The sequence below is a fragment of the Martes martes genome, assembly GCF_963455335.1.
Source record: "Martes martes genome assembly, chromosome: 10".
Taxonomy (NCBI): domain Eukaryota; kingdom Metazoa; phylum Chordata; class Mammalia; order Carnivora; family Mustelidae; genus Martes; species Martes martes.
Genome location: NC_137898.1, coordinates 17,925,384 through 17,949,059, shown reverse-complemented (window position 1 = coordinate 17,949,059; position 23,676 = coordinate 17,925,384). Strand labels below are relative to the sequence as shown.

At 38.7% G+C, this 23,676-nt stretch overlaps 2 protein-coding genes across 2 annotated transcripts; one reads left to right on the top strand and one right to left on the bottom strand.

The window, feature by feature from the left end:
• Positions 1-1,414: 1,414 nt before the first annotated feature.
• Positions 1,415-2,317, top strand: LOC308350296 (olfactory receptor 4C3; the record flags this gene model as incomplete). Its single annotated transcript, XM_080815433.1, has 1 exon — positions 1,415-2,317. The coding sequence occupies one exon, from the start codon at positions 1,415-1,417 to the stop codon at positions 2,315-2,317; it is 903 nt and encodes a 300-aa protein (XP_080671559.1).
• Positions 2,318-12,638: 10,321 nt separating this feature from the next.
• LOC308350790 (olfactory receptor 4C45-like) lies at positions 12,639-13,613 on the bottom strand (the record flags this gene model as incomplete). Its single annotated transcript, XM_080816280.1, has 1 exon — positions 12,639-13,613. One exon carries the CDS (start codon positions 13,611-13,613, stop codon positions 12,639-12,641), a length of 975 nt encoding a protein of 324 aa, XP_080672406.1.
• Between the last annotated feature and the right edge of the window lie 10,063 nt (positions 13,614-23,676).

The window sequence follows — 23,676 nt, the reverse complement described above, 5'->3', positions numbered from 1 at the left end:
GAAAAAGCAGGCAGCTTCTTGATGAACACAGGAATCCTCTCCCCAGTGTTTCTTTTTCTTTTTTTTTTTTTAAGATTTTATTTATTTGAGATGCACAGAGTGAGAGAGAGAGAAAAAGAGAGAGAGCTCGCGAGCAGAGGGTAGAGGCAGAAGGAGAGGGACAAGCAGACTCCCCGATGAGCAAGGAGCCTGATGCGGGACTCGATCCCAGGACCCTGGAATCATGACCTGAGCCTGACTGAGCCACCCAAGCATCCCTCCCCAGTGTTTCTTATATCTGAGTGTCTCTTCCTCTGACACGTAATGATTCTACCTTAATTCTTATTATACAGAGCATCAGATCTTCAGCAGTTTGGAAAGATTCAGCTACTTTAAAGAGACCTGTATTTCCAGGAAAATCATAGGTTGGTGGTGGGTGGGGTTAGTGTCAGTTTTTTGTTTAAAACTAAGATAGGCACAAGAATTTCCTTACTATCATTCGGAGAATAAAAGGTGAGTAGGAATATTCTGCCAGGTGAATTTATAGCTGGTTATGATGGGGTATCTGCTCTCCCTACCTTGCCTGGTAGCTTGCTTTAATGAATAGGCAGGTACTCATTACTTAATAGGATCTTTCATTGGTGATCACTGAACTTGTACTTTGAGTCCTTCCCATAAATGCAGAATGACTTGTAGCTTTTAGCTAGAATGATTGCTATAATGTCCTGGACATTATTTTGCTCCCACCATGGGTTCAGAGTGGGAGTAGATGGGCAGGGAGAGAAATGGAAGTTGGAGAGGTCTCTATTTGCCGCCAGTCAGCTTTTTAGTTCTGTCAGTTCTGTGAGTTCTGAAGCAAGACTGTGAAAGTTTTGCTTCAGTTTCTTTTACATCAGTTTGTGCTGCCATCAGAAACACTGACGGAAAGCATAACAAACCTCCTTGAAAAGTTCAAGAAGAAAGATTTAATTCGAAGGGTGTGGACTCTACGTGCAGAGATTTCAGGAGATCCTAATATACTTGGTTTTCTCAAGTGCTGTTGTATCTATGTGGAAACTTCCTGTAAATTGTCAGATGAATTAGAAAATTGCTAGCTGAATTAGAAAATCAAGTTCTGCCAAAAGTTCAGTTTCTGTAGTAACAAAACTAATTTAAAATTTAGATAATTCAATTATTATTTTCATGTAATAACTAGGTACCTACTGCCCATTGATGCTAAAGTTAACAAGAGACATGCTCACATTTAGAGATTAACAAAGTGAATTGGTACAAGAGTTTTGGAACAGAAAGTGTTAGGAGAGACAAAGGGAAGTGGGGGCTTCCCAAGAAAACCTTGCAACAACTCTTCCCCCTTGTAATTCTGTTAAAATTGTGTTTCTCTCTTGACTTTATAGGCAGGAGCATACGTGCATTCTCCTCTTTGGACTCTGTGGAAATGCCGCACAATATCACAGAATTTTTCATGCTGGGACTCTCACAGAATGCACAGATACAGAGGGTCCTCTTTGTGGTTTTTTTGATCATCTATGTGGTCACGGTGTGTGGCAACATGCTCATTGTGGTCACTGTTACCTTCAGTCCCACACTGGCTTCCCCTATGTATTTTTTCCTGGCCAACCTATCCTTTATTGACACCTGTTATTCTTCCTCTATGGCCCCTAAACTCATTGCTGACTCGTTGTGTGAGGGGCGTGCCATCTCTTTTGAGGGCTGCCTGGCTCAGCTCTTTGGAGCCCATTTTTTGGGAGGTGTTGAGATCATCCTGCTCACAGTCATGGCCTATGACCGCTACGTGGCCATCTGCAAGCCCCTGCACTACATGACCATCATGACCAGGCATCTCTGTGCCCTGCTGGTGGGCGTGGCTTGGCTGGGAGGCTTCCTGCATTCACTGGTTCAGCTCCTCTTGGTCCTTCAACTGCCCTTCTGTGGCCCTAACGTGATCGATCACTTTGTCTGTGACTTGTACCCGTTGCTAGAACTCGCCTGTACTGACACTTATGTCATTGGTGTGCTGGTGGTCGCCAACAGTGGTGTGATCTGCCTGTTGAACTTCCTCATGCTGGCTGCCTCCTACATTGTCATCCTGCATTCCTTGAGGTGCCATGGTGCAGAGGGGAGACGCAAAGCCCTGTCTACCTGTGGGGCCCACTTCACTGTTGTTGCCTTGTTCTTTGTGCCTTGTATATTTACTTATATGCGACCATCATTTACTTTGTCCATAGACAAAAACATAGCAGTATTTTATGGTCTTCTGACACCCATGTTGAATCCAGTCATTTATACCCTGAGAAATGAAGACGTAAAAAATGCCGTGAGAAAGCTCTTCACTCAGTAAGAAGGCGAAGGTGTGTGATGAGTGGTAAAGCAGGAAACAGAAATGACTTTATTTCTGTAAGTGGAACAAACCTGAACTTGTTTTTATTATGGAAAATCACCTTATTCCATGTTATTTTTTCATCTTCGTAGACTTCTATGGTTTAGTCTTTTTACTATAATTGCATAATTTTGAGACATATATGGCAGGAATGATTATTTTCTCTGTTTTAGAAATGAAACTTTGTCTCCTGATGTGATTAATTGATTAGTTAAGGTTATCTGGCTTTAAAGTACCTAAGCTAGAACTCAAAATCAGTTTTTTAAAAAATTTATTTGACAGAGCGATCACAAGTAGGCAGAGAGGCAGGCAGAGAGAGAGAGAGAGAGGAGAGGAAGCAGGCTTCCCGCTGAGCGGAGAGCCCGATGCGGGGCTTGATCCCAGGACCTGGAGATCGTGACCTGAGCCGAAGGCAGAGGCTTAACCCACTGAGCCACCCAGGTGCCCCCAAATCAGTTATTTTTAATCCATCATCCAGATCTTTCAAAAGCAACCATGTTATATCATTCCAGTCTGTGTGGTAATTGAGCTGTAGAAATGTGAGACAAAATACAACTTAAGGTAAATCATTTCATACTTAGCCTTGTACAGCAGCCTGTGTCCATCTGGGCAAGGCTTCTATTTCTTCTCATCACCCTGTATGACATCCTTGGCATAGGTGCTATTTTATAAGACCTTAGCTTGGGAGACAGATGAACCTGAGTTTCTTATTTCCCATGCTTACTTGTGACATGATCTCGAATAAGTGACCAAACTTCCTCTTTTAAAAAAAGATTTCATTTATTTGAGAGAGAGAGCACAAGAGTGATTTTTTAGAGTGTGTGAGCCAGGGAGGTAGGCAGATGGAGAGGGAGAGACTCTCATGTAGGCTCCATGCTGGGTGTGGAGCCCTATGCAAGGCTCGATCACACAACCCTGAGATCATGACCTGAGCTGAAACCAGAAGTCAGATGCCTAACTGACTGTGCCACCAAGGAACCCCTAAGTGACCAAACTTCTGTCAGCCTCTGGTGCCTGTCTTTAAATGAAAAGTGAAGATAATATATATCTAAGGTGTTACTGTGAGAATTAAATTAGAAAATCTATGTAAAATTCGGAATCCAAGTTCTGGGACATATACACACAACATGATTTATTTGATAGGTTCCTCAACCTTTTCCTAACCTTCCATACAGAGATTGCATTCTTTCACTTTTTTATCTCTGCTAGGTGTGAAATATATGCTGTGTGTAGAGTAGAATGGCTTAGTTTTTGGTCCGTGATGCAAAGTAGCATTTCCTTTTTTTTTTTCTAACTCCCTCTATTTCAGATTTCAAGGGATGACAGTGTTCTGGAATCTGAAACATAAGCCCATATGTGCTCCATTCTTTTCCTGGTTTTATGAACTCTGACCCCATCCCTTATCAGGTTTCATTTGAGTGAAAGCTGCCATAATTTATAATAAACTTCTCTTTTGTTTCCCAAAAAATCTGTAACTCATGATGTTGCAACATATCCACTTTTTGCACTAAGAGAAAACAAACTAGAAATTAATATGAAAAACAGTTTGACAACAATAAGTATTCACAATTAGTCTCCAAGAACCAAAAAATTCAGGAGCTCATCAGGAAGTAGTTATTGTTGTACCCCTAAATTTCTATGTCTAACAAAAACAACAGTTTCAAAGTTGCTAGGAAAAATAAACATTGTCTTTTATTTTGTCACATTCTGATAGTCTAGTTAATAAAACTAGGTATAATGGAGATCTTGAATTCTGAGACCTTGAATCTGAATAGGAGAACTTTCATTTCTGTTATTAGATAATAAAAGTATGATTGAGCCAATTTTCCAATCAGCTAATAAATATGAAGTCGTGGTGAGGCTTACTAAAAAATAGCCTATCTTCCCCCTAATGTGCCACAATTTTATCTCAGGAGGCGCTCTAGAAAAGCGTACTTAACTTTAGTTGAAATTTGACAGGCACTTTCTAGTCCAGTTAAGATATCAACCAGCATAATAGAGTGATTGTAGTGCTTGCTTGTTTTTGTTGCCCGAGTCATCATTAAGAGCCCAACTAATTTATGAATACTCTTTATTTTTGAAAAACTTCAACTTGTTAGAATAAACACATAAGAAAATATGACCAGAAGTTTTCCATATGATTTAAAAATTGTTACTATTTTTTTTTTTTTTTTACAAAAGTAGCGGTGTCTCCATTTTGAAGTATATGGTAAAACACCTTTCTCCCCAAATACATATTTATTTTAAAATTCTGAACCTAGGAAAACAAAGGTGGGCAATACACATCACACACACACTTGTGCATGTGTAAATCCACCTATAAGACGTTACCCAGAGATGGTCACCATCAGTGTTTTGGTAGATACCCTGGTTATCTTTTCCTCCTCTCCTCTCCTCCTTCCACACCTCCTCTCTCTTCTCATCCCTCCACTGCTCCTTCCATTTCTTCTATGAATATGAATAGGCCTGTGCCATCCTAAAAGGGTAGCTTTGGGGCTAAATGATTTCTTTGTTCAGCTTACTAGGCAGCTTAAATAAACTTTTCTGATCCTTGGTTTCCATGTCTAAAAATGGGCATTTTTAATCCTTAGTGCATGCTCTTATGAAAGGCATATGTGCTCTAAGAGCACAGCCTCCTCTAAGAGCATCAACCTCTAGGTTGGTGCCCTTTCCTATCAGTGGGCAACAGAATAAGAAAGCCTGGAAATAGTACAAGCTTCCAAACTTTAAGTGCTGTTGAGAATATGCTTGTGGAGGAAAAACAGATGAGCTGCATTGGAGAATTTTATTCCACAACTTATTGTTATGGGGCTACCAGCAAGGTACTTAGAAACATAGTTTTCACCTGTCTTGAATTTTTTTCCCTTAGTGAAGTATTTTTCTTTCTTTTTTAATGGATACAGCAGGATGAGTACATATTCATATCAAAAATACTTGTTACTTACTTATCAGGGGAAAATACTACCATATAAGCCAAAGGTCATTCCTTATGTATAAATTATTGCTGATGGAGGAGAAAATAATTTCAAAGAAATTTCTTGTTACAGGGCATCAAAACATTCATGGAGTTACACTTTACTGACTAGTCATAAGCTGGTTCTTTGCAGACTTGCACATTTTCAGCTTGGCCTATCTATTAAGGCAAGTCTATCTATAGGTTGGTTCAAACAATGAAGGTGAATTTCAGACCAATATCCCTGATGAATATGGATGGCAAGATTCTCAACAAGATCCTAGCTAATAGGATCCAACAGTACATTGAAAAGTTTATCCACCATGACCAGGTGGGATTTATCCATGGGATGCAAGTGTGGTTCAACATTCACAAATCAATTAATGTGATAGAACAATCAATAAGAGAAGAGAGAAGAACCACATGGTCCTCTCAATTGATGCAGAAAAAGCATTTGACAAAATCCAGCATCCGTTCCTGATTAAAACTCTTCAAAGTATAGGGATAGAGGGAACATTCCTCAACTTCATAAGATGTATCTATGAAAAACCCACAGTGAATATCATCCTCAATGGGGAAAGGTTGAGAGCCTTCCCTTTGAGATCAGGAACAGGACAAGGATGTCCACTCTCATCACTGTTGTTCAACATAGTACTAGAAGTCCTAGAAACAGCAATCAGACAACAAAAAGAAATAAAATCTATTCATATTGGCAATGAAGAAGTCAAACTCTCTCTCTTCACAGAAGACATGATACTTTATATGGAAAACCCAAAAGACTCCACCCCCAAACTACTAGAACTCATACAGCAATTCAGTAATGTGGCAGGATACAAAGTCAATTGTACAGAAATCAGTTGCTTTCTTATACACTAACAATAAAAATATAGAAAGGGAAATTAGAGAATCAATTCCATTTACTATAGCACCAAGAACCATAAGATATCTGGGAATAAAGCTAACAAAGAGGTAAAGGATCTATACTCAAGGAATTACAGAACAGTCATGAAAGAAATTGAAGAAGACACAAAAAGATGGAAGAGCATTCCATGCTCATGAATCGGAAGGATAAACATTGTTAAAATGTCTATACTGCCTAGAGCCACCTATACTTTCTTTTCTTTTTCTTTTTTTTTTTCAGTGAGGGGGGGTGTTAAAGTCCTCTACTATTACTGTATTATTGTCGATGTGTTTCTTTGATTTTGTTATTAATTGGTTTATATAGTTGGCTCCTCCCACATTAGGGGCATAGATATTTAAAATTGTTAGATATTCTTTTTTTTAAATTTTTATTTTTTTAAATTTCTTTTCAGTGTACCAGAATTCATTGTTTATGTACCACACCCAGTGCTCCATGCAATATGTGCCCTCCATAATATCCACCACCAGGCTCACCCAACCTCCCACCCCCCGCCCCTTCAAAACCCTCAGGTTGTTTTTCAGAGTCCATAGTCTCTCGTGGTTCACCTCCCCTTCCAATTTCCCTCAACTCCCTTCTCCTCTCCATCTCCCCATGTTCTCCACGTTATTTCCTATGCTCCACAAATAAATGAAACTATATGTTTGAGTCTCTCTGCTTGACTTATTTCACTCAGCATAATCTCTTCCAGTCTCATCCATGTTGATACAAAAGTTGGGTATTCATCCTTTCTGATGGAGGCATAATACTCCATCGTATATATGAACCACATCTTCCTTATCTGTTTGTCCATTGAAGGGCATATTGGTTCTTTCCACAGTTTGGCGACTGTGGCCATTGCTGCTATGAGCATTGGGGTACACGTGGCCCTTCTTTTCACTACATCTGTATCTTTGGGGCAAATACCCAGTAGTGCAATTGCAGGGTCATAGGGAAGCTCTGTTTTTAATTTCTTAAGGAATCTCCATACTGTTCTCCAAAGTGGCTGCACCAACATGCATTCCCACCAACAGTGTCAGAGGGTTCCCCTTTCTCCACATCCTCTCCAACACACGTTGTTTCCTGTCTTGCTAATTTTGGCCATTCTAACTGGTGTAAGGTGGTATCTTAATGTGGTTTTGATTTGAATCTCCCTGATGGCTAGTGATGATGAACACTTTTTCATGTGTCTGATAGCTATTTGTATGTCTTCGTTGGAGAAGTGTCTGTTCATGTCTTCTGCCCGTTTTTTGACATGATTATCTGTTTTGTGTGTGTTGAGTTTGAGAAGTTCTTTATAGATCCTGGATTTCAACCTTTTGTCTGTACTGTCATTTGTGAATATCTTCTCCCATTCCATGGGTTGCCTCTTTGTTTTCTTGACTGTTTCCTTTGGTGTGAGGAGCCACCTATATTTTCAATGCCATCCCAATCAAAATTCCACCAGCATTTTTCAAAGAGCTGGAACAAACAATCTTAAAATTTGTATGGAACCAGAAGAAACCCCAAATAGCTAAGGAAATATTGAAAAAGAAAAACAAAACTGGGGCCATCACGTTGCCTGATTTCAAGCTTTACTACAAAGCTATGGTCACCAAGACAGTGTGGTACTGGCACAAGAACGACACATAGACCAGTGGAACAGAGTAGAGAGCTGAGATATGGACTCTCAACTCTATGGTCAAATAATCCTCAACAAAGCAGGAAAAAATATCCAGTGGAAAAAAGACAGTCTCTCCAATAAATGGTGCTGGGAAAATTGGACAGCTATATGTAGAAGAATGAAACTCGACCATTCTCTTACACCATACACAAAGATAAACTCAAAATGGATAAAAGACTTCAATGTGAGGCAGAAATCTACCACAATCCTAGAGGAGAATACAGGCAGTGACCTCTTCGACATCTGTCCCAGAAACTTCTTTCAAGATATGTTTCCAAAGGCAAAGGAAACAGAAGCAAAATGAACTTTTGGGACTTCATCAAGATCAAAAGCTTCTGCGTAGCAAAGGATACAGTCACAAAACAAAGAGGCAACCCATGGAATGGGAGAAGATGTTTGGAAATGACACTACAGACAAGGGTTGATATCTAAGATCTATAAAGAACTCCTCAAACTCAACACACAAGACATATAATCACGTCAAAAAATGGGCAGAAGACATGAACAGACACTTCTCCAATGAAGACATATGAATGTGCTAACAGACACATGAAAAAATGTTCATTATCATTAGCCATCAGGGAGATTCAAATCAAAACCACATTGAGATACCACCTTACACCAGTTAGAATGGCCAAAATTAGCAAGACAGGAAAAAATGTGTGTTGGAGAGAATGTGGAGAAAGGGGAACCCTCTGACACTGTTGGTGGGAATGCAAGTTGGTGCAGCCACTTTGGAGAACAGTATGGAGATGCCTTAAGAAATTAAAAATAGAGCTTCCCTATGACCTTGCAATTGCACTACTGGGTATTTGCCCCAAAGATACAGATGTAGTGAAAAGAAGGGCCACGTGTACCCCAATGCTCATAGCAGCAATGGCCACAGTTGCCAAACTGTGGAAAGAGCCAAGAAACCCTTCAACAGATGAATGGATAAAGAAGATGTGGTTCATATATATGATGGAGTATTATGCCTCCATCAGAAAGGATGAATACCCAACTTTTGTATCAACATGGACAGGACTGGAGAAGGTTATGCTGAGTGAAATAAGTCAAGCAGAGAGAATCAATTATCATATGGTTTCACTTACTTGTGGAACATAAGGAATAACACGGAGGACATTGGGAGAAGGAGTGGAGAAGGGAGTTGGGGGATATTGGAGGGGGAGATGAAGCACAAGAGACTGTGGACTCTGAGAAACAAACTAAAGGTTTTGGAGGGGAGGAGAGGTTGGGGGATGGGTGAGCCAGGTGGTGGGTATTAAGGGGAGCACGTATTGCATGGAGCACTGGGTGTGGTGCATAAGCAATGAATTTTGGAACATTGAAAATAAGTAAAATAAAAAACAAAAAACAAACAAAACAATGAAGGTGAAAGGGTTTCAAGAAGAAAATTCCAAAGATTAGAGATAAATGTAAAAATTTTATTTTGTTGTTTCCTTATAGTAAGCAGCTAGAACATGGTTTTGATAATTCATAAAGCCTTTGAGTGAAACAGGCTTAGATATGAATTCTGGTTCAGGCAAATTTTTGCATATTGACCTTGAGCTATATAATCAACTACTCCAGCCCACTGTTTTCTAATTCGTGAAATGGGGAAATCAGTATCCTTGGAGTTATTGGGCTTTGGTAAGAATTGAATAATAAAAAAATGTGACTACAAAGTACTTTGCACCTAGCAAATACTCAGAACAACCTGTCACAATTACTGATACTAGCATTGTTTTATTGATGTTCACAGGATCCTGTGGGCATGTTCACCATTATGTTCAAAAAAGGAAATGTTTTAAACAGAGGTAGGTTCCTCAGTTTGAGACTTACATTAATGAAAAAAGTATGGACAGAAATTACTTCCTCCAGAACATATAAATGAATGGGTAGCTCAGGACATTGTTCATAGAATGTGCTCCAGAAACATTAGCTGTCTTCATCAGCATCATGATCATCATCATCCTTATTTTTAAAATCTTATTTAAATTCAATTAATTAACATATAGTGTATCATCAGTTTCAGGTGTAGAGTTCAGTTACTCATCAGTTGCATATAGCACCCAGTGCTCATTATGTCACACATTACATCACATAATTCCCATCACCCAGTGACTCCATCCCCTACCCACCTCTCCTACAGCAGCCCTCAGTTTCTTTCCTATAGTTAAGAGTCTCCAACGGGGATGCCTTGGTGCCGCAGTCGGTTAAGCATCTGCCTTTGGCTTGGGTCATGATCTTGGGGTCCTGGATTGAGTCCTGCATTGGGCTCCTTGCTCAGTGGAGAGCATCCTTCTCCCTCTGCCTGCCCCTCCCTCTGCTTATGCTCTGTTTTTTTGCTCTTTCTGACTTATAAATAAATATAAAGGAGTCTCTTAAGGTCTGTCTCCCACTCTGATTTTGTCTTATTTTATTTTTCCCTCCCTTCCTCTATGATCCTCTGTTTTGTTTCTTAAATTCCACATATGCGTGAAACCATATGGTAATATTCTTTCTTTGATTGTCATCCTTATTTTTACATTTTCCTATTTCATCACATCTTTCTTAGAAACTACAGAGATCTTCACAAGTTTGATATTTTAACCATACTGTTGCATATATTTATAAGATGTCCACTCACAGGAAATTATGTCAAACATCTAAATTTTAGAATTTATATTGAACTGTAATTGATAAATTGATATACAATGTTACATTAGTTTCAGGTGTTCAAAATAGTGATTCAACAGTTCTGTACATTATTCAGTGCTCACCAAGATAAGTGTAGTCACCCATCTGTCACCATACAACAGTATTATATTATTGATTATATTCCTTATGCTGTCCTTTTCACCCACTTGATGTATTTATTTTATAACAAAGTTAGTACCTTTTATTCCTCTTTACCTATTTCACCCTTCCCCCCACACCCACCACTGGCAACCACCACTTTGTCCTTACATAATTGTCTGTTAGTTTGTTTTGGCAAAATATTTATTTTTAAAAGGCCTTCATAGAGAGTAAGCTCCAACCAGATCTGAAATCCTGAGAACATGAGAACTGTCAGCATCACATGATATTTAATCCCTGGTTATGAAATCACCCGCTGAAGACAAGTTTCTGAGCTCTTCCTCAGGAATCCCAAGCTCTGTACATAGATAGGTCTGTCAGTCTCTGGCACTGCAGTGGCTCTCCCCTTTTCTGCTTTGAGAGCAGCAGAAGGGGATCCAACATCAGTGAGAGCTTTTGAAATATGTTCCGCTCAGACACGTCACAGTTTCTCCAGCCAGCTCCCCCATTTGATACTGCAGGGATATTTAAGGACATTTGCATCCCAGACTAGGGAGTTGGTGGGGGGCTAGCTTTTAGTGTCCAGAGATCTGCTCACAGGTCCCATTAGATTCCTTGCCGAGATAGTAAATCTCTGCTCTGCTGTCCCTACTCATATCCAGATGCCTTTTATGACTTATTTTAAAGTGAAGTGAGGCTGGCACAGCTGTTTGGTTCTCCTGTGATCATGGTTAGTGAATGGTGGTTGGTAGTGGTGTTCTTGGGTTCTTCTTGTCAACAACTGTTGTCTCTGGCTTACTTTCTGTGCTGGTGACATCTCTGAAGGCTGTAACCATGTCTGAGCAATTTCACTAATTTTTAGCTGATTCATTTTTTCAATCTAAATTATTTAATTCCCACAATTTAAGAGAGTATGCACTGTTATTTCCATTGTACAGATTAAAACAATCAGTAGAGAGATGAAGCAAAATGCTTACATCAAAAGGTTAATTGATGCTGGAGACAAGATGAGAAATCAAGCCCATTTGATCCAAAGCTCTTAATCTCTGACTTCAAAGCATCTGACTGTTTCTGAATCTCTCCTAGAATTTCATTATGTACCTGTTATGAATTCTTTTCTGTAATCCAGATCTGTGGTCATTGTTGTTCAGTTTGTGACACAGACTTGTTCCTACATCACTGGTAATTTCCTGCCCCAGCTGTTCAGACTCTGCCTTGTCCATGTCTAAAACACAACTTTAACATACAGATATTTTCTGCCTTAACTCTACGGACTTGATCACTTCTATTTCTGTTGCATTAGCCCATTCTGCCTCTAATATTTCTGTAGACAATTGCATACTACAAGAAATGGAGGTGATGTAATTTTTAAAAAGTACCTTTGTGTACGAGTGTTCTTTTCATGGGCTTGTGGAAAGTAAAGAGTTTTTATTACTGTGGTGCAGGAACATCTGTAAATCTCTAAAGTTTAGGAAGATAAGAAAAAGTATATTTGGATGAAAGTACTTTTGAAGACTCCCTGGTGTTCTATACGTTTTTGCATATATGGTTTCACTTGTTTCAAATAAAACTTCATTCTAGCTGTAGTGTGGTGTGTAAAGAGTGCTCAGGAATATTGCTGCTTCCCTGTATCATACCCACAGTCAGGGCAACATTATGACTTCTGTGGTCCCTTGCTATTTGTCCTCATGAGTTCTCCTCCATTAAAAATATTAAAATTACATTTTATGACAGCATTGGTATAAAGATGACTCTACTACAAGTTGGATTTGCATTACATTCATTTTTTTTCTCCTACTTTAAAAGAAATTAACCATTTCTAGGGCTTCTAGAATTACTGTTGGCTCTAGGCACCATGCTTTGCCTTAATGGGTATGTTGATCCTGCCCACAATACATATACTTCTGAAGAAAAGTGATCCAGACAGGGTAATTGACTGTCCCACGTTTAATTAACTAAGAAGGGTAACAAATCTCTCTAAATTTTCACTAGATATTTTTATGTAAATACTCTAATCCCAAGTTTCATTATCACCAATTTTCGTTATTTGCCTCCAGAGGTTCTTCATGACACTTTTCACTTCTGCATTTCTGAGGGTGTAGATTAAAGGGTTCAACATTGGAGTTACTATGGTGTAAAACACAGCCACAGCTTTGTCAGCAGGGAAGGAGGTCATGGGTCTCAAATATAGGAATGAAGAAGGTACAAAGAATAAGATGACAACAGTGATATGAGAAGCACAGGTAGACAGGGCTTTGCGACGCCCTTCAGAGCTTTTAGTCCTCAGGGAGCGCAGGATAACAATGTAAGAAGCAACCAGCATAGAAAAAATGAGCAGACATAGTGACCCGCTGTTGGCAGCAATCAGAGGCCCCAATGTGTGAGTGTCTGTACAGACTAGTTCCAAGAGGGGTATTAAATCACACATAAAATGGTCGATGGCATTGGGACCACAGAATGGCAACTGGACCATGAACAATACCTGGATCCCTCCATGAAGAAAGCCTAAAATCACAGCCATTCCCACCAAGAAAGCACAGACAGGTTGGCTCATGATGGTCATGTAATGCAAGGGCTTACAGATAGCTACATAGCGGTCATAGGCCATGACAGCTAATAGGATGATCTCTGCTCCAGCAAAGAAATGTTCAGCAAAGAGCTGAGTCATGCAGCCGTTGAAGGATATGGTGTTCTTGTCAGAGATCAAGTCAAAGATCATTTTGGGTGCTATGGAAGAAGAGTAGAAAGCATCTATAATAGACAAGTAGGACAGAAAAAAGTACATGGGAGATCCCAGGGCTGGGCTGATGAAGATGGTGACAGAGATGAGGAGGTTACCTGCCATTGTGATCAAGTAGGTGATTAAAAACACAGCAAATAGGAATTTCCTCAGTTCTGGATTCTGGGACAGGCCCAGCAGAATGAATTCTGTTACATTGCTCATCCTTCCCATGGAATCAGCTTGGGTTATAAGTCTATGGTCCATCTGGAAAGATCACAGAATTTCTGACTAGCATTTTGAATTCATCACTGAAATCTTCCATCATCTCCATCACCTCCATCACCTCCATCACCATCCATTCAACTGTGAAATCTTCCATCATGACCCAAGAGGTGTGACTAAAGAGGAGGCCACACCTTCCACTCATAACTGCTTTGGAGATATTTGTAAAAAAGGACAGAAAGATATTAAATTTCTCTTATTCATATAAATTGAATAGTGACAGTATGTTACAAGCACCAGAAAAGGGTGCCTGGGTGGCTCAGTCAGTGAAGTGTTTGCCTTTGGATGAGGCCCTGATCCCGGGGTCCTGAGATTGAGTCCAGGTTCAGGCTCTCTGCTCAGGGGGAGTCTGCTTCTACCTCTGCTTCTCGCTCTGTTTATGCTTCTGCTCCTCTGTCTGTTGTGCATGCTCTCGCTAATCAATCAGTCAGTCTTTAAATAAAAAGAATACTGCTCTGGAATAGATCTATAATCCTAGTCACATTTTACAAATGGAATTAAATGAGTCATGAAGTTTCTTCAAATCTCCTATTGTTGAGACAGAAATGTTATCTAAGATAATACAAGTTTTTCCTTTGATATAGTTTAATCAATTAAGATGAACTTGAAGTCTTCATTGCTAATTAGTGGAACAATTGAATATATACAAGAATTTATTCTTTGTTTGAATGATCTACGCATGGATTTTCCATAGTGAGTCCTTGTTACAAATGATCATAGGACATTTTATTCCTTCTCCCCCTCTTTTTCTCCTTTCCCTATCCCTGCTAAGGAATATAACAACATATTTTTCCTCAAGGGTTTACAGACACAGAAGTCAGCATCAGGACCTTTCATCTTCAATAAAGGTGAGGAAACTATCTTTTGTTTTCCAGAAAGCTATGTTTCTTTGTTTCTTCTCTATCCATGGCTGCGGCTATAGGTGGGAACTAAGTGATTCATCATCCTTCATAGGTTTAGTCCACAAATTCTGACTTCAGCGTGGCAACATGGAAGTCGTGAAAAGGGGAAACAATTTCAAATAAACACGTAGAAACTTACAGAGGCAATCCACTTCTACATACATGTTAACCACGGTGTTAGATGAGTGACCTTAGTAGTTCTCAACAACATCTTGTGTGGCAGCATTACAGATCACATTTTCTACTGCTATTTTAATGTCATTGTGTTCAAGTTCATTTTTAGAGAAAAAGATTACCTTCAGTTCACAGCATCTAGCTATAAAAACTACTTATGAAAATAATTTGGATAAATTAAGTTAATCTGCTTAAAATTTGTGGAAAAAGATTGAGTTACTACTGACCTGGATCTAGTTGGCTATGGGTTCCACTGTTTTTGGATTGCACCCAGTCATGTTTTCTTCTCCTGAGGGCGTAGCACCACAGCTGCAAATGTACTCTGTCAACTAACAAGAGCATCACCGCAATTCTCTCTCAGAGAACTCTCTGAGTCCTGGTCATTTAGTTTACTTTGGTTCCATTATCATTCTGAACTTACCCAGAAATGAGCTGTTTTATTTAGGAAACTTCAATACTCTAGGATTTAATTTCGACTCACTTTCATGGCCTCCTATGAAAATGTAGACACATCTTTAAAATACACTTATTTTTCGGATCTCAGAAGTATATTTAATCCGAAGTAAAAATAATGGGAAAAAGGAAAAAACTTTACATCAGAAACAGCTAGCATATGGAACCATAAAATATGTAAGTGCATCAGATCCACTTGATCGGGTAGATATAGATTTTTAAATCCTGCCAAATTTACGTTTCCCAAAGTCCGTGAGCAGTGTAGAGAGAATTCTTTTTCATTCCTCCTTTTAACCCCTTAAGCTTGGGTGTAGTGTCTCACATATGAATCTTAAGCTTGTAGGTATATACTCTGCCTCTGTCGTTTAGTTAATATCCTTTAATTCTTTCTTCACTGATTCTAGACAAATATTTAAATAGACTTTGGCAGAGTGCCTGCACTTTGGTAATGCACTGACCTCCCAAGTCCTCAGAGGATTAGTAATTGGTCCTGTCGGAATCTTTGCTAGAAGCCTCAGCCTCTGCTTTTCACTTACTCCCCCTTGGCACCCACAAACATCATTAGAGGCCAATTGAGCTTTGGTGAAACGTGTCTGTGGCTATAGTTTCAGATGAAGTTTTGGTAAGAAAAGTAGGAAAGCTTCCTGATAGGGCTTTGCTGTTCATTTGGACGTTGTTGAGCCTGGCACAGGATAGGAGGCAGTTTTAGGCATAGGTCAGTGTTCAGAGAATGGATTTCTCTCTGAAAACATGTCTAAGTATACAGTTGTCCTGAGAATGGAAATGCCAGTTTTCAAGGTTACGTGCCATGTTATTCCGGGAGACTGACATTTTTATTAGTGGCTGACAAAGGAGACTCAGATGGCAGAATTCTCATCTATGGAAGATTGGGTAATTTATGAGCCATAGATCCATCAACTTCTGGTGTGTGTATCTCGATGACAGGTCGTCATGATGTGTTCAAGGGAATATAGCTTTTCTCTCTATCCTGCAGGAAAGAATTGTGGAGATGTACAGTAAAGAGTAATGCTTCTACATGGTAGGCATTGAGAAAATCACAGCAAGGCAAACATTTTCTATAAAGACATTCAGAGGTAGAGGATGGAAACAGTATAGAAGGGACGCTCCACTCTAAGTTCTCCCTAAGTTTCTGACATGTTGAAGAGCTGGATGAAATTTGTACAAAATCACCTTGAAAAAAAAATCAATGTTTATCTTTAAAGAAACTGATATACTCCTGAAATCCCATCCTGCACCACAAATGGAAAGAGTGCCTTCAGCCCTGTCCTCAGCAGTTAATAATTTTGCTTGCTCGCAGTCTGTCCCTCTCCCTTGTTTTTTTTTTTTTTTTGTAGGAGATACACATAATATAAAACTTACTATTTTAACCATTTTCATTTTTAAGATTTTATATATTTACTTTAGATAGAAAGCGTGAGAGAGAGAGCATGACCAGGGGCAGAGGGAGAGGGAGAAGCAGACTGCCGGCTGAGCAGGGAGGAAGATGAGGGGCTTGATCCCTGGACCCCAGGATCATGACCTGAGCTGAAGGCAGACACGTAACCCACTGAGCCTCCCAGGCACCTGTAACCGTTTTCAACAGTACAGTTCAGTGTCATTAAGTACATTCGCGTTGTGTGCAAACATCACCACCAACCATCTGCAGAATTTTTCATCTTTTCATTAAAAAAATCCATATCCTTTAAACAATCACTGCTCATTCCTTCCTTACCTAGCTTCAGAAAACACTGTTTGCTTTCTGGTTCTTTTGAGTGGGACTATATTAAATATGTCATATAAGTGGACTATTGCAGTGTTTCTTCTATGACTGACTTATTTTGCTTAGTGTAATGCCCTCAAGTTTCATCCTTGTGATCACAAATGACAGCGCTTCCTTCCTTTTTAAGGCTGAAAAGTATACCATGTCTGTATACATCCCGTTACTTGTTTCAAAGATTTGTATCCGTTGATGGACACTGAGGTTGTTTCCCCATCTTGGCTACTGTGAATAATGCTGAAATGAGCAATAGGAGTGCAAAGAATTCCTTGAGATCCTGATTTCAGTAGTTCCTGGTAAAACCCAGGTGAGGGATTTTTTGATCATATGGTATTTTATTTTAATTTTTTGGAGAACCTCCATCCTGTTTTGCATAGTGACTATACGAATTTACATTCTTACCATCAGTGAATAAGGGTTCTTTTTCTCCACATCCTTACTAATACTTGTTGTGTTTTGTCTTTTTGATACTGGCCATTTTACCAGATATGAAATGATACATCTTTCATTTTGATGTATTTTGAATTGTATTTCCCTGATGATTAGTAATGTAGAGCATCTTTTCATTTACTTGTTGGCCATTTATATATATATATATATATATTTTGTGGGAATGTCTATTTGAGTCTGTGGCCTACTTTTAAATTGGGCTTTCTTTGCTATTGAGTTGTATGAGTTCTCTGTCTATTTTGGATACTAACCCCGTATAAAACATATTGTTTGCAAGTGTCATTTTCCCATTCTGTTAAATTGTTAATTGTTCCTTTGTTGTACAGAAGATTTTTTTAGTCTGATGTAGTCCCCCTTGTTTATTTTTGCTTTTGTTGTCTGTTCTTTTGGTGTCATATCCAAGAAATCATAGCTCATTCCAATGATGAAGATTTTCTGCTGTGTTTTCTTCTAAAAGGTTTAGTTTCCAGCCTTCCATTTTAAATCCAGTTTGAGTTGATTTTGCTGAAGTTATAAGATAATGGTTCAATTTCATTCATTTGCCTGTGGATATCCAGTTTTCCCAGCACTTACTGAAGAAGTTATTCTTTTCCCATTGTGTATTCTTGGCACCCTTGTCAAAGATCAAGGGTGAGCATATGTATATGCGTGGGCTTGTTTGTGGGTTCTCTGTTCTGTTGCGTTGGTCTGTATATCTGTCTTTATGCCAGTACCACACTATTTTAATTAGTATAGTTTTGTAATATAGTTTGAAATCTGGAAGTGTGATGCTTCTAGCTTTGTCCTCCTTTCTTATGATTGCTTTGGCTATGGGGGTGTATTGTGATTCCACATCAATTTTAAGATTCTTTTTTCTTTTTCTTTTTTATGCTTGATTTATTTCTTTTAGAGACAGTGAGTGTGAGCAAGTGGGGGGAGGAGCAGAGCGAGAAGGAGAGATCTCAAGCAGTCTCCCCACTGATATAGCAGCCTGACTTGGGGCTTGATCTCATGACCCTGAGATCATGACCAGAGCTGAAACCAAGAGTTGGATGCTCAATGACTGAGCCACCCAGGTGCCCCACGATTGGTTTTTCATTTCTGTGCAAGATTCCATTGGGATTTTGATAGGTATTATGGTGACTCTAGATCACTTTGGATAGTATGAACATTTTGACAACGTTGAATCTTGCAATCCATGAACACAGGGTGTCTTTCCATTTATTTGCCTTTTTTCATTTTTACGTTCTTTCATAAATGTTTTGTCTTTTGCAGCTTACTAATCCTTAATTCTTTAGATTCAGTTTATTTCTAAGTAATTCAGTCTTTTTATCAGTCTTTTCTCTCTCTCTCTCTCTTTTTTTTTTTTTTTGGTAGCAGTAATTCTGGCCTTCTAAAGGAAGTTCAGATGTGTTTTTTCCTTTTCAAAATTTTAGAAGATTTTGAGACGGATTGGCATTTCTTCTTCTTTAAATGTTGTATTTTAGATTTCACCAGTGACTCTGGTGTTGGGCTTTCCTCTCTTGGGAGGCTTCTTGTTATGGATTTAATTTCCTTGCTCATTATTTGTCTGTTCAGATTATCTACTTCATGTATCAGATTTGGTAGAATGTATGTTCCTAGGAATTTATCTGTTTCTTCCAGGTAATTCAATTAATTAACGTACATTGTTAGTAGTTTTTTGTAATCCTTTTATTTCTGTGGTATGAGTTTTAATGTCCCCTCTTTCATGTGTGACCTTTTCTCAGTCTAACTAAAGTTTGTCAGTTTTTTTGTACTTTAGAAACAGCTTTTAGTTTCATCGATATTTTTCTATTGATTTCCTCATCTCTATCCTTTTTCTCCTATAATCTCAATTATCCCTTCTTCTGTTACCTTTGGACTTAGTTGTCTTTCTCATTTCTTGAGGTAAGTTTACTTGAGATTGTTTTAAAGGTAGGTGATCATTGCTATAAATTTTCCTCTTAGTATGGCTTTTGCTACATCGCATAGGTTTTGTTGTACAGTTTAAAATTTTGTTTGTTTTGACTTGTTTCTAATTCCCCTTTTGATTTCTTAGTTGTCCTGTAGGTTGCAGAAGAATGTGTTATTTAATTTCCATGTAATTTTCTTTTTTGATGGGGTCTCTGCCTGGTGTTGGGATCAAGGTAATGCTGGCCTCATAGAAATTGAAGAAGACACAAAAAGATGAAAAAACATTCCATGCTCATGGATTGGAAGAATAAACATTATTAAAATATCTGTGCTGCCCAAAGCAATCTGCACCTTCAATGCCATCCCTGCTAAAACACCAATGGCATTTTTCAAAGTGCTAGAACAAACAATACTAAAACTTGTACGGAAACAGGAAAGACCCTGAATCACCAAGGGAATGTTGAAGGACAAAGCTGGAGGCCTCACGTTGCCTGATCTCCAGCTCTATTACAAAGCTATGATCACCAAGACAGCATGGTACTGGCACAAGAACAGACACTCTGATCAATGTTACAGAATAGAGAGCCCAGATATGGACCCTGGTCTTTATGGTTAACTAATCCTTGACAAATCAGGAAAAAAATATGCAATGGAAGAAAGACAGTCTCTTCAGTAAGTGGTTCTGGGAAAATTGGACAGCTATATATGGAAGAAGGAAACTCAACCATTCTCTCACACCACACACAAAGATAAACTCTAAATGAATGAACGATCTCAGTGTGAGACAGGTATCCATCAAAATCCTAGAGGAGCACACAGGCAGTCATCTCTTCAACACTGGCCCTGGCAACTTCTTTCAAGACACATTTCCAAAGGCAAGGGAAACGAAAGTGAAAATGAACTATTGCTACTTCATCAATATAAAAAGCTTGTGCACAGCAAAGGAAATAGTCCACGAAACAAAGAGGCAACCCATGGAATGGGAGAAGATATTTGCAAGTGACACTACAGATAAAGGGCTGATATCCAAGATCTATAAAGAATTCCTCAAACTGAACATCCCCAAAAGAAATGATCCAGTCACAAAATGGACAGAAGTTATGAATAGACACTTCTCCAAAGAAGACATATGAATGTGCTAATGGACACATGAAAAAATGTTCAACATCATTAGCCAATATGGAAATTCAAATAAAAACCACATTGAGATACCAACTTACATGAGTTAGAATGGCCAAAATTGACAAGGCAAGAAAAAACAAGTGTTGGATAGGTTGTGGAGAAAGGGGAACCTTCTTACACTGCTGGTGGGAATGCAAGTTGGTGCAGCTGCTTTGGAAAACAGTTAAAAATAGAGCTTCCCAATAGAGGACAAGGGTAGATGGAGAGGAGAAGGGAGTTGAGGGAAAGTGGAAGGGGAGGTGAACCATGAGAGACTATGGACTCTGAAAAACAACCTGAGGGTTTTGAAGGGGCGGGGTGGGAGGGTGGGGGAACCAGGTGGTGGGTATTAGGGAGGGCACAGATTGCATGGAACACTGGGTGTGGTGAAAAAACAATGAATACTGTTACGCTGAAAATAAATAAAAAATTTAACTAAAAAAAAAAAAACTCTTAGAAAATCAGAAGTAAAAAAAAAAAAAAAGAGCTTCCCTATGATCCAGCAATTGCACTACTGGGTATTTACCTCAAAGATAGAGATGCAGTGAAAAGAAGGGCCACGTGCACCCCAATGTTCATAGCAGCAACGTCCACAATAGCCAAACTGTGGAAGGAGCTGAGATGCCCTTCAACAGGCGAATGGATAAAAAAGATGTGGTGCATATATACAATGGAGTATTACTCAGCCCTCAGAAAGGATGAATATGCAACATTTGTATCAACATGGATGGAACCGGAGAAATAAGTGAAATAAGTCAAGCAGAGAAAGACAATTATCACATGGTTTCATTTCTTTGTGGAAAATAAGGAATAACATGAAGGACATTAGGAGACGGAAGGAAAAAATGAAGGGGGGAAATCCGAGGGGGAGACAATGCCTGGACCCTGGGAAACAAACTGAGGGTTTTTGAGGGTAGGGGAGTGGGGAGATGGGTTATCTCAGTGATGGGTATTAAGGAGGGCACATATTGCATGGAGCACTGGGTGTAATATGCAAACAATGAATCATGGAACACTACATCAAAAACTAATGATGTATCATATGGTGAATAACATAACATAATAAAAAATATAAAATAATAAAAAAGTTTCACCCAAAAAATACAATATGGTCCGATTACAAAAGGAGATTATTTTCTCTTTTTAAAAAATATTTTAAAAATATTTTATTTATTAGAGAGCAAGACAAAGAGAGAGAGAGAGCACAGTCAGGGTGAGGGACAGAGGAGGAAGCAGGCTCTGGGCTTAGCAGGGAGCTGGATGCGGGACTCAGCCCCCACAACTCTGGGATCATGATGTGGGCAGAAGGCAGACGTTTATCCACGGGGCCACCCAGGTGCCTCAAGGAGATTATTTCTAGAGAATATTTAAAAGAATATTGTGTGTAGTTCTTAAAACATTTTTCAACAACTGGGTAGGTGTTTTTCAAAATAGAATAAGTCTTCATGCCATCACAAAAAAAGAAGAGAAAAAAAGAATAGAGTGTATTAGAAACTTCAAATAAAATATAGATTCGCTCAAAAACAGAAAAACAATGAAATAAATATGTACCTGGTCTATGGAGGTGGAAGAGCATGTTATACAAAATGCAGTGGTGTGAGAAACAGGACAAAACTAATGGATTTAGTTACGTAAAGATGTGGAACACTGTGGAAGAATAATTACAATGAGTAATGATTATTATGGAAATGGTTTTTACAAAAAAGGCCCTACTCATACCACTGTGAAAATAAGGGCAAAACTAATGAAAAGATAACTCTAAGGGTAAAGCAATAGAGATCTAAAATAGTCCTCTATTTCACAAGTCATCAGAGAAGTACCATTTAAATGCAGTGAAATGATTTTAACTGGCAAGGTGGCACAGATTTATGACAGTTATATTGCCCAGTGCTGGTGGCTGTGTGTTAGTATAAAATCTTCTGGAAAGAAGTTTGTCTGCATGTAATAAGGGCTTTATAAATAGTTGTGTCCAGAACTCCTTAGGTTTGGGATCTATTCTAGATAAAAAAAAAAATGGACAACATGGACTGGACTGGAGGAGATTATGCTGACAGAAAGAAGTCTAGCAGAGAAAGTCATTTATCATATGGTTTCACTGACTTGTGGAGCACAAGGAATAACATGGAAGACATTAGGAGAAGGAAAGGAAAAGTGGATTGGGGGAAATCAGAGGGGGAGACAAAGCATGAGAGACCATGGACTCTGAGAAACAAACTGAGGGCTTTGGAGGGGAGGAGGGGGGACACTGGGTGACCCTGGTGGTGGGTATTAAGGAGGGCATGTATTGCATGAAGCACTGGGTATGGTGCATAACCAATGAATCTTGGAACACTTAAAAAAATAAAATTAAAAATATATGGACAAAGATTACGCATATAGGTTGTATTTCATAATGTTTTTTATAATGAGTAAGTGAACATAATCCAAATACCTTCATAAATATGAGTGATTAAGTGAATTGTCATTACAAAATGTCAGGTGGACAGTGAAGTTATTTACAAGGAGTTCATAGTGTGAAAGATTCTTTCAATGTAATATTGAGTAGAAACCACAAGATATAAAACAGTCTGTATTATGATCAAAGTTGTCCAAAATGACATACATACATAGAAAAGTATGTGAAATAAGTACAGTATAAATACTTAAAAAAATAGTGCTTCCTTGAAGTATGAATTAAGGGCACCTTTTATTTTCTTAAAAACATTTTTAAAATTTATGTTTTCTACAAAGAGAATTGATTACCTTTATAATCAGTGGAATAATTCAGTAGAATAAATATCATTTTCTTATCTCCAGTCTGGGTTCATAATATCCTGAGTGACTGCTTTTCTTTTTTTCTTTTTTTTTTTAATTAAATTTTTTATTTATTTTCAGCGTAACAGTATTCATTGTTTTTTCACCACACCCAGTGCTCCATGCAATCTGTGCCCTCCCTAATACCCACCACCTGGTTCCCCCACCCTCCCACCCCCTGCCCTTTCAAAACCCTCAGGTTGTTTTTCAGAGTCCATAGTCTCTCATGGTTCACCTCCCCTTCCAATTTCCCTCAACTCCCTTCTCCTCTCCATCTACCCTTGTCCTCTATATTATTTGTTATGCTCCACCAATAAGTGATGCATGAGCATTCTAGCTAAGATTTTATATATATATATATATACACACATATATATATATGTGTGTATATATATATATATAATTTTACTTATCTTCCAAAGTGTTAGGGTTCCTAAGAAAT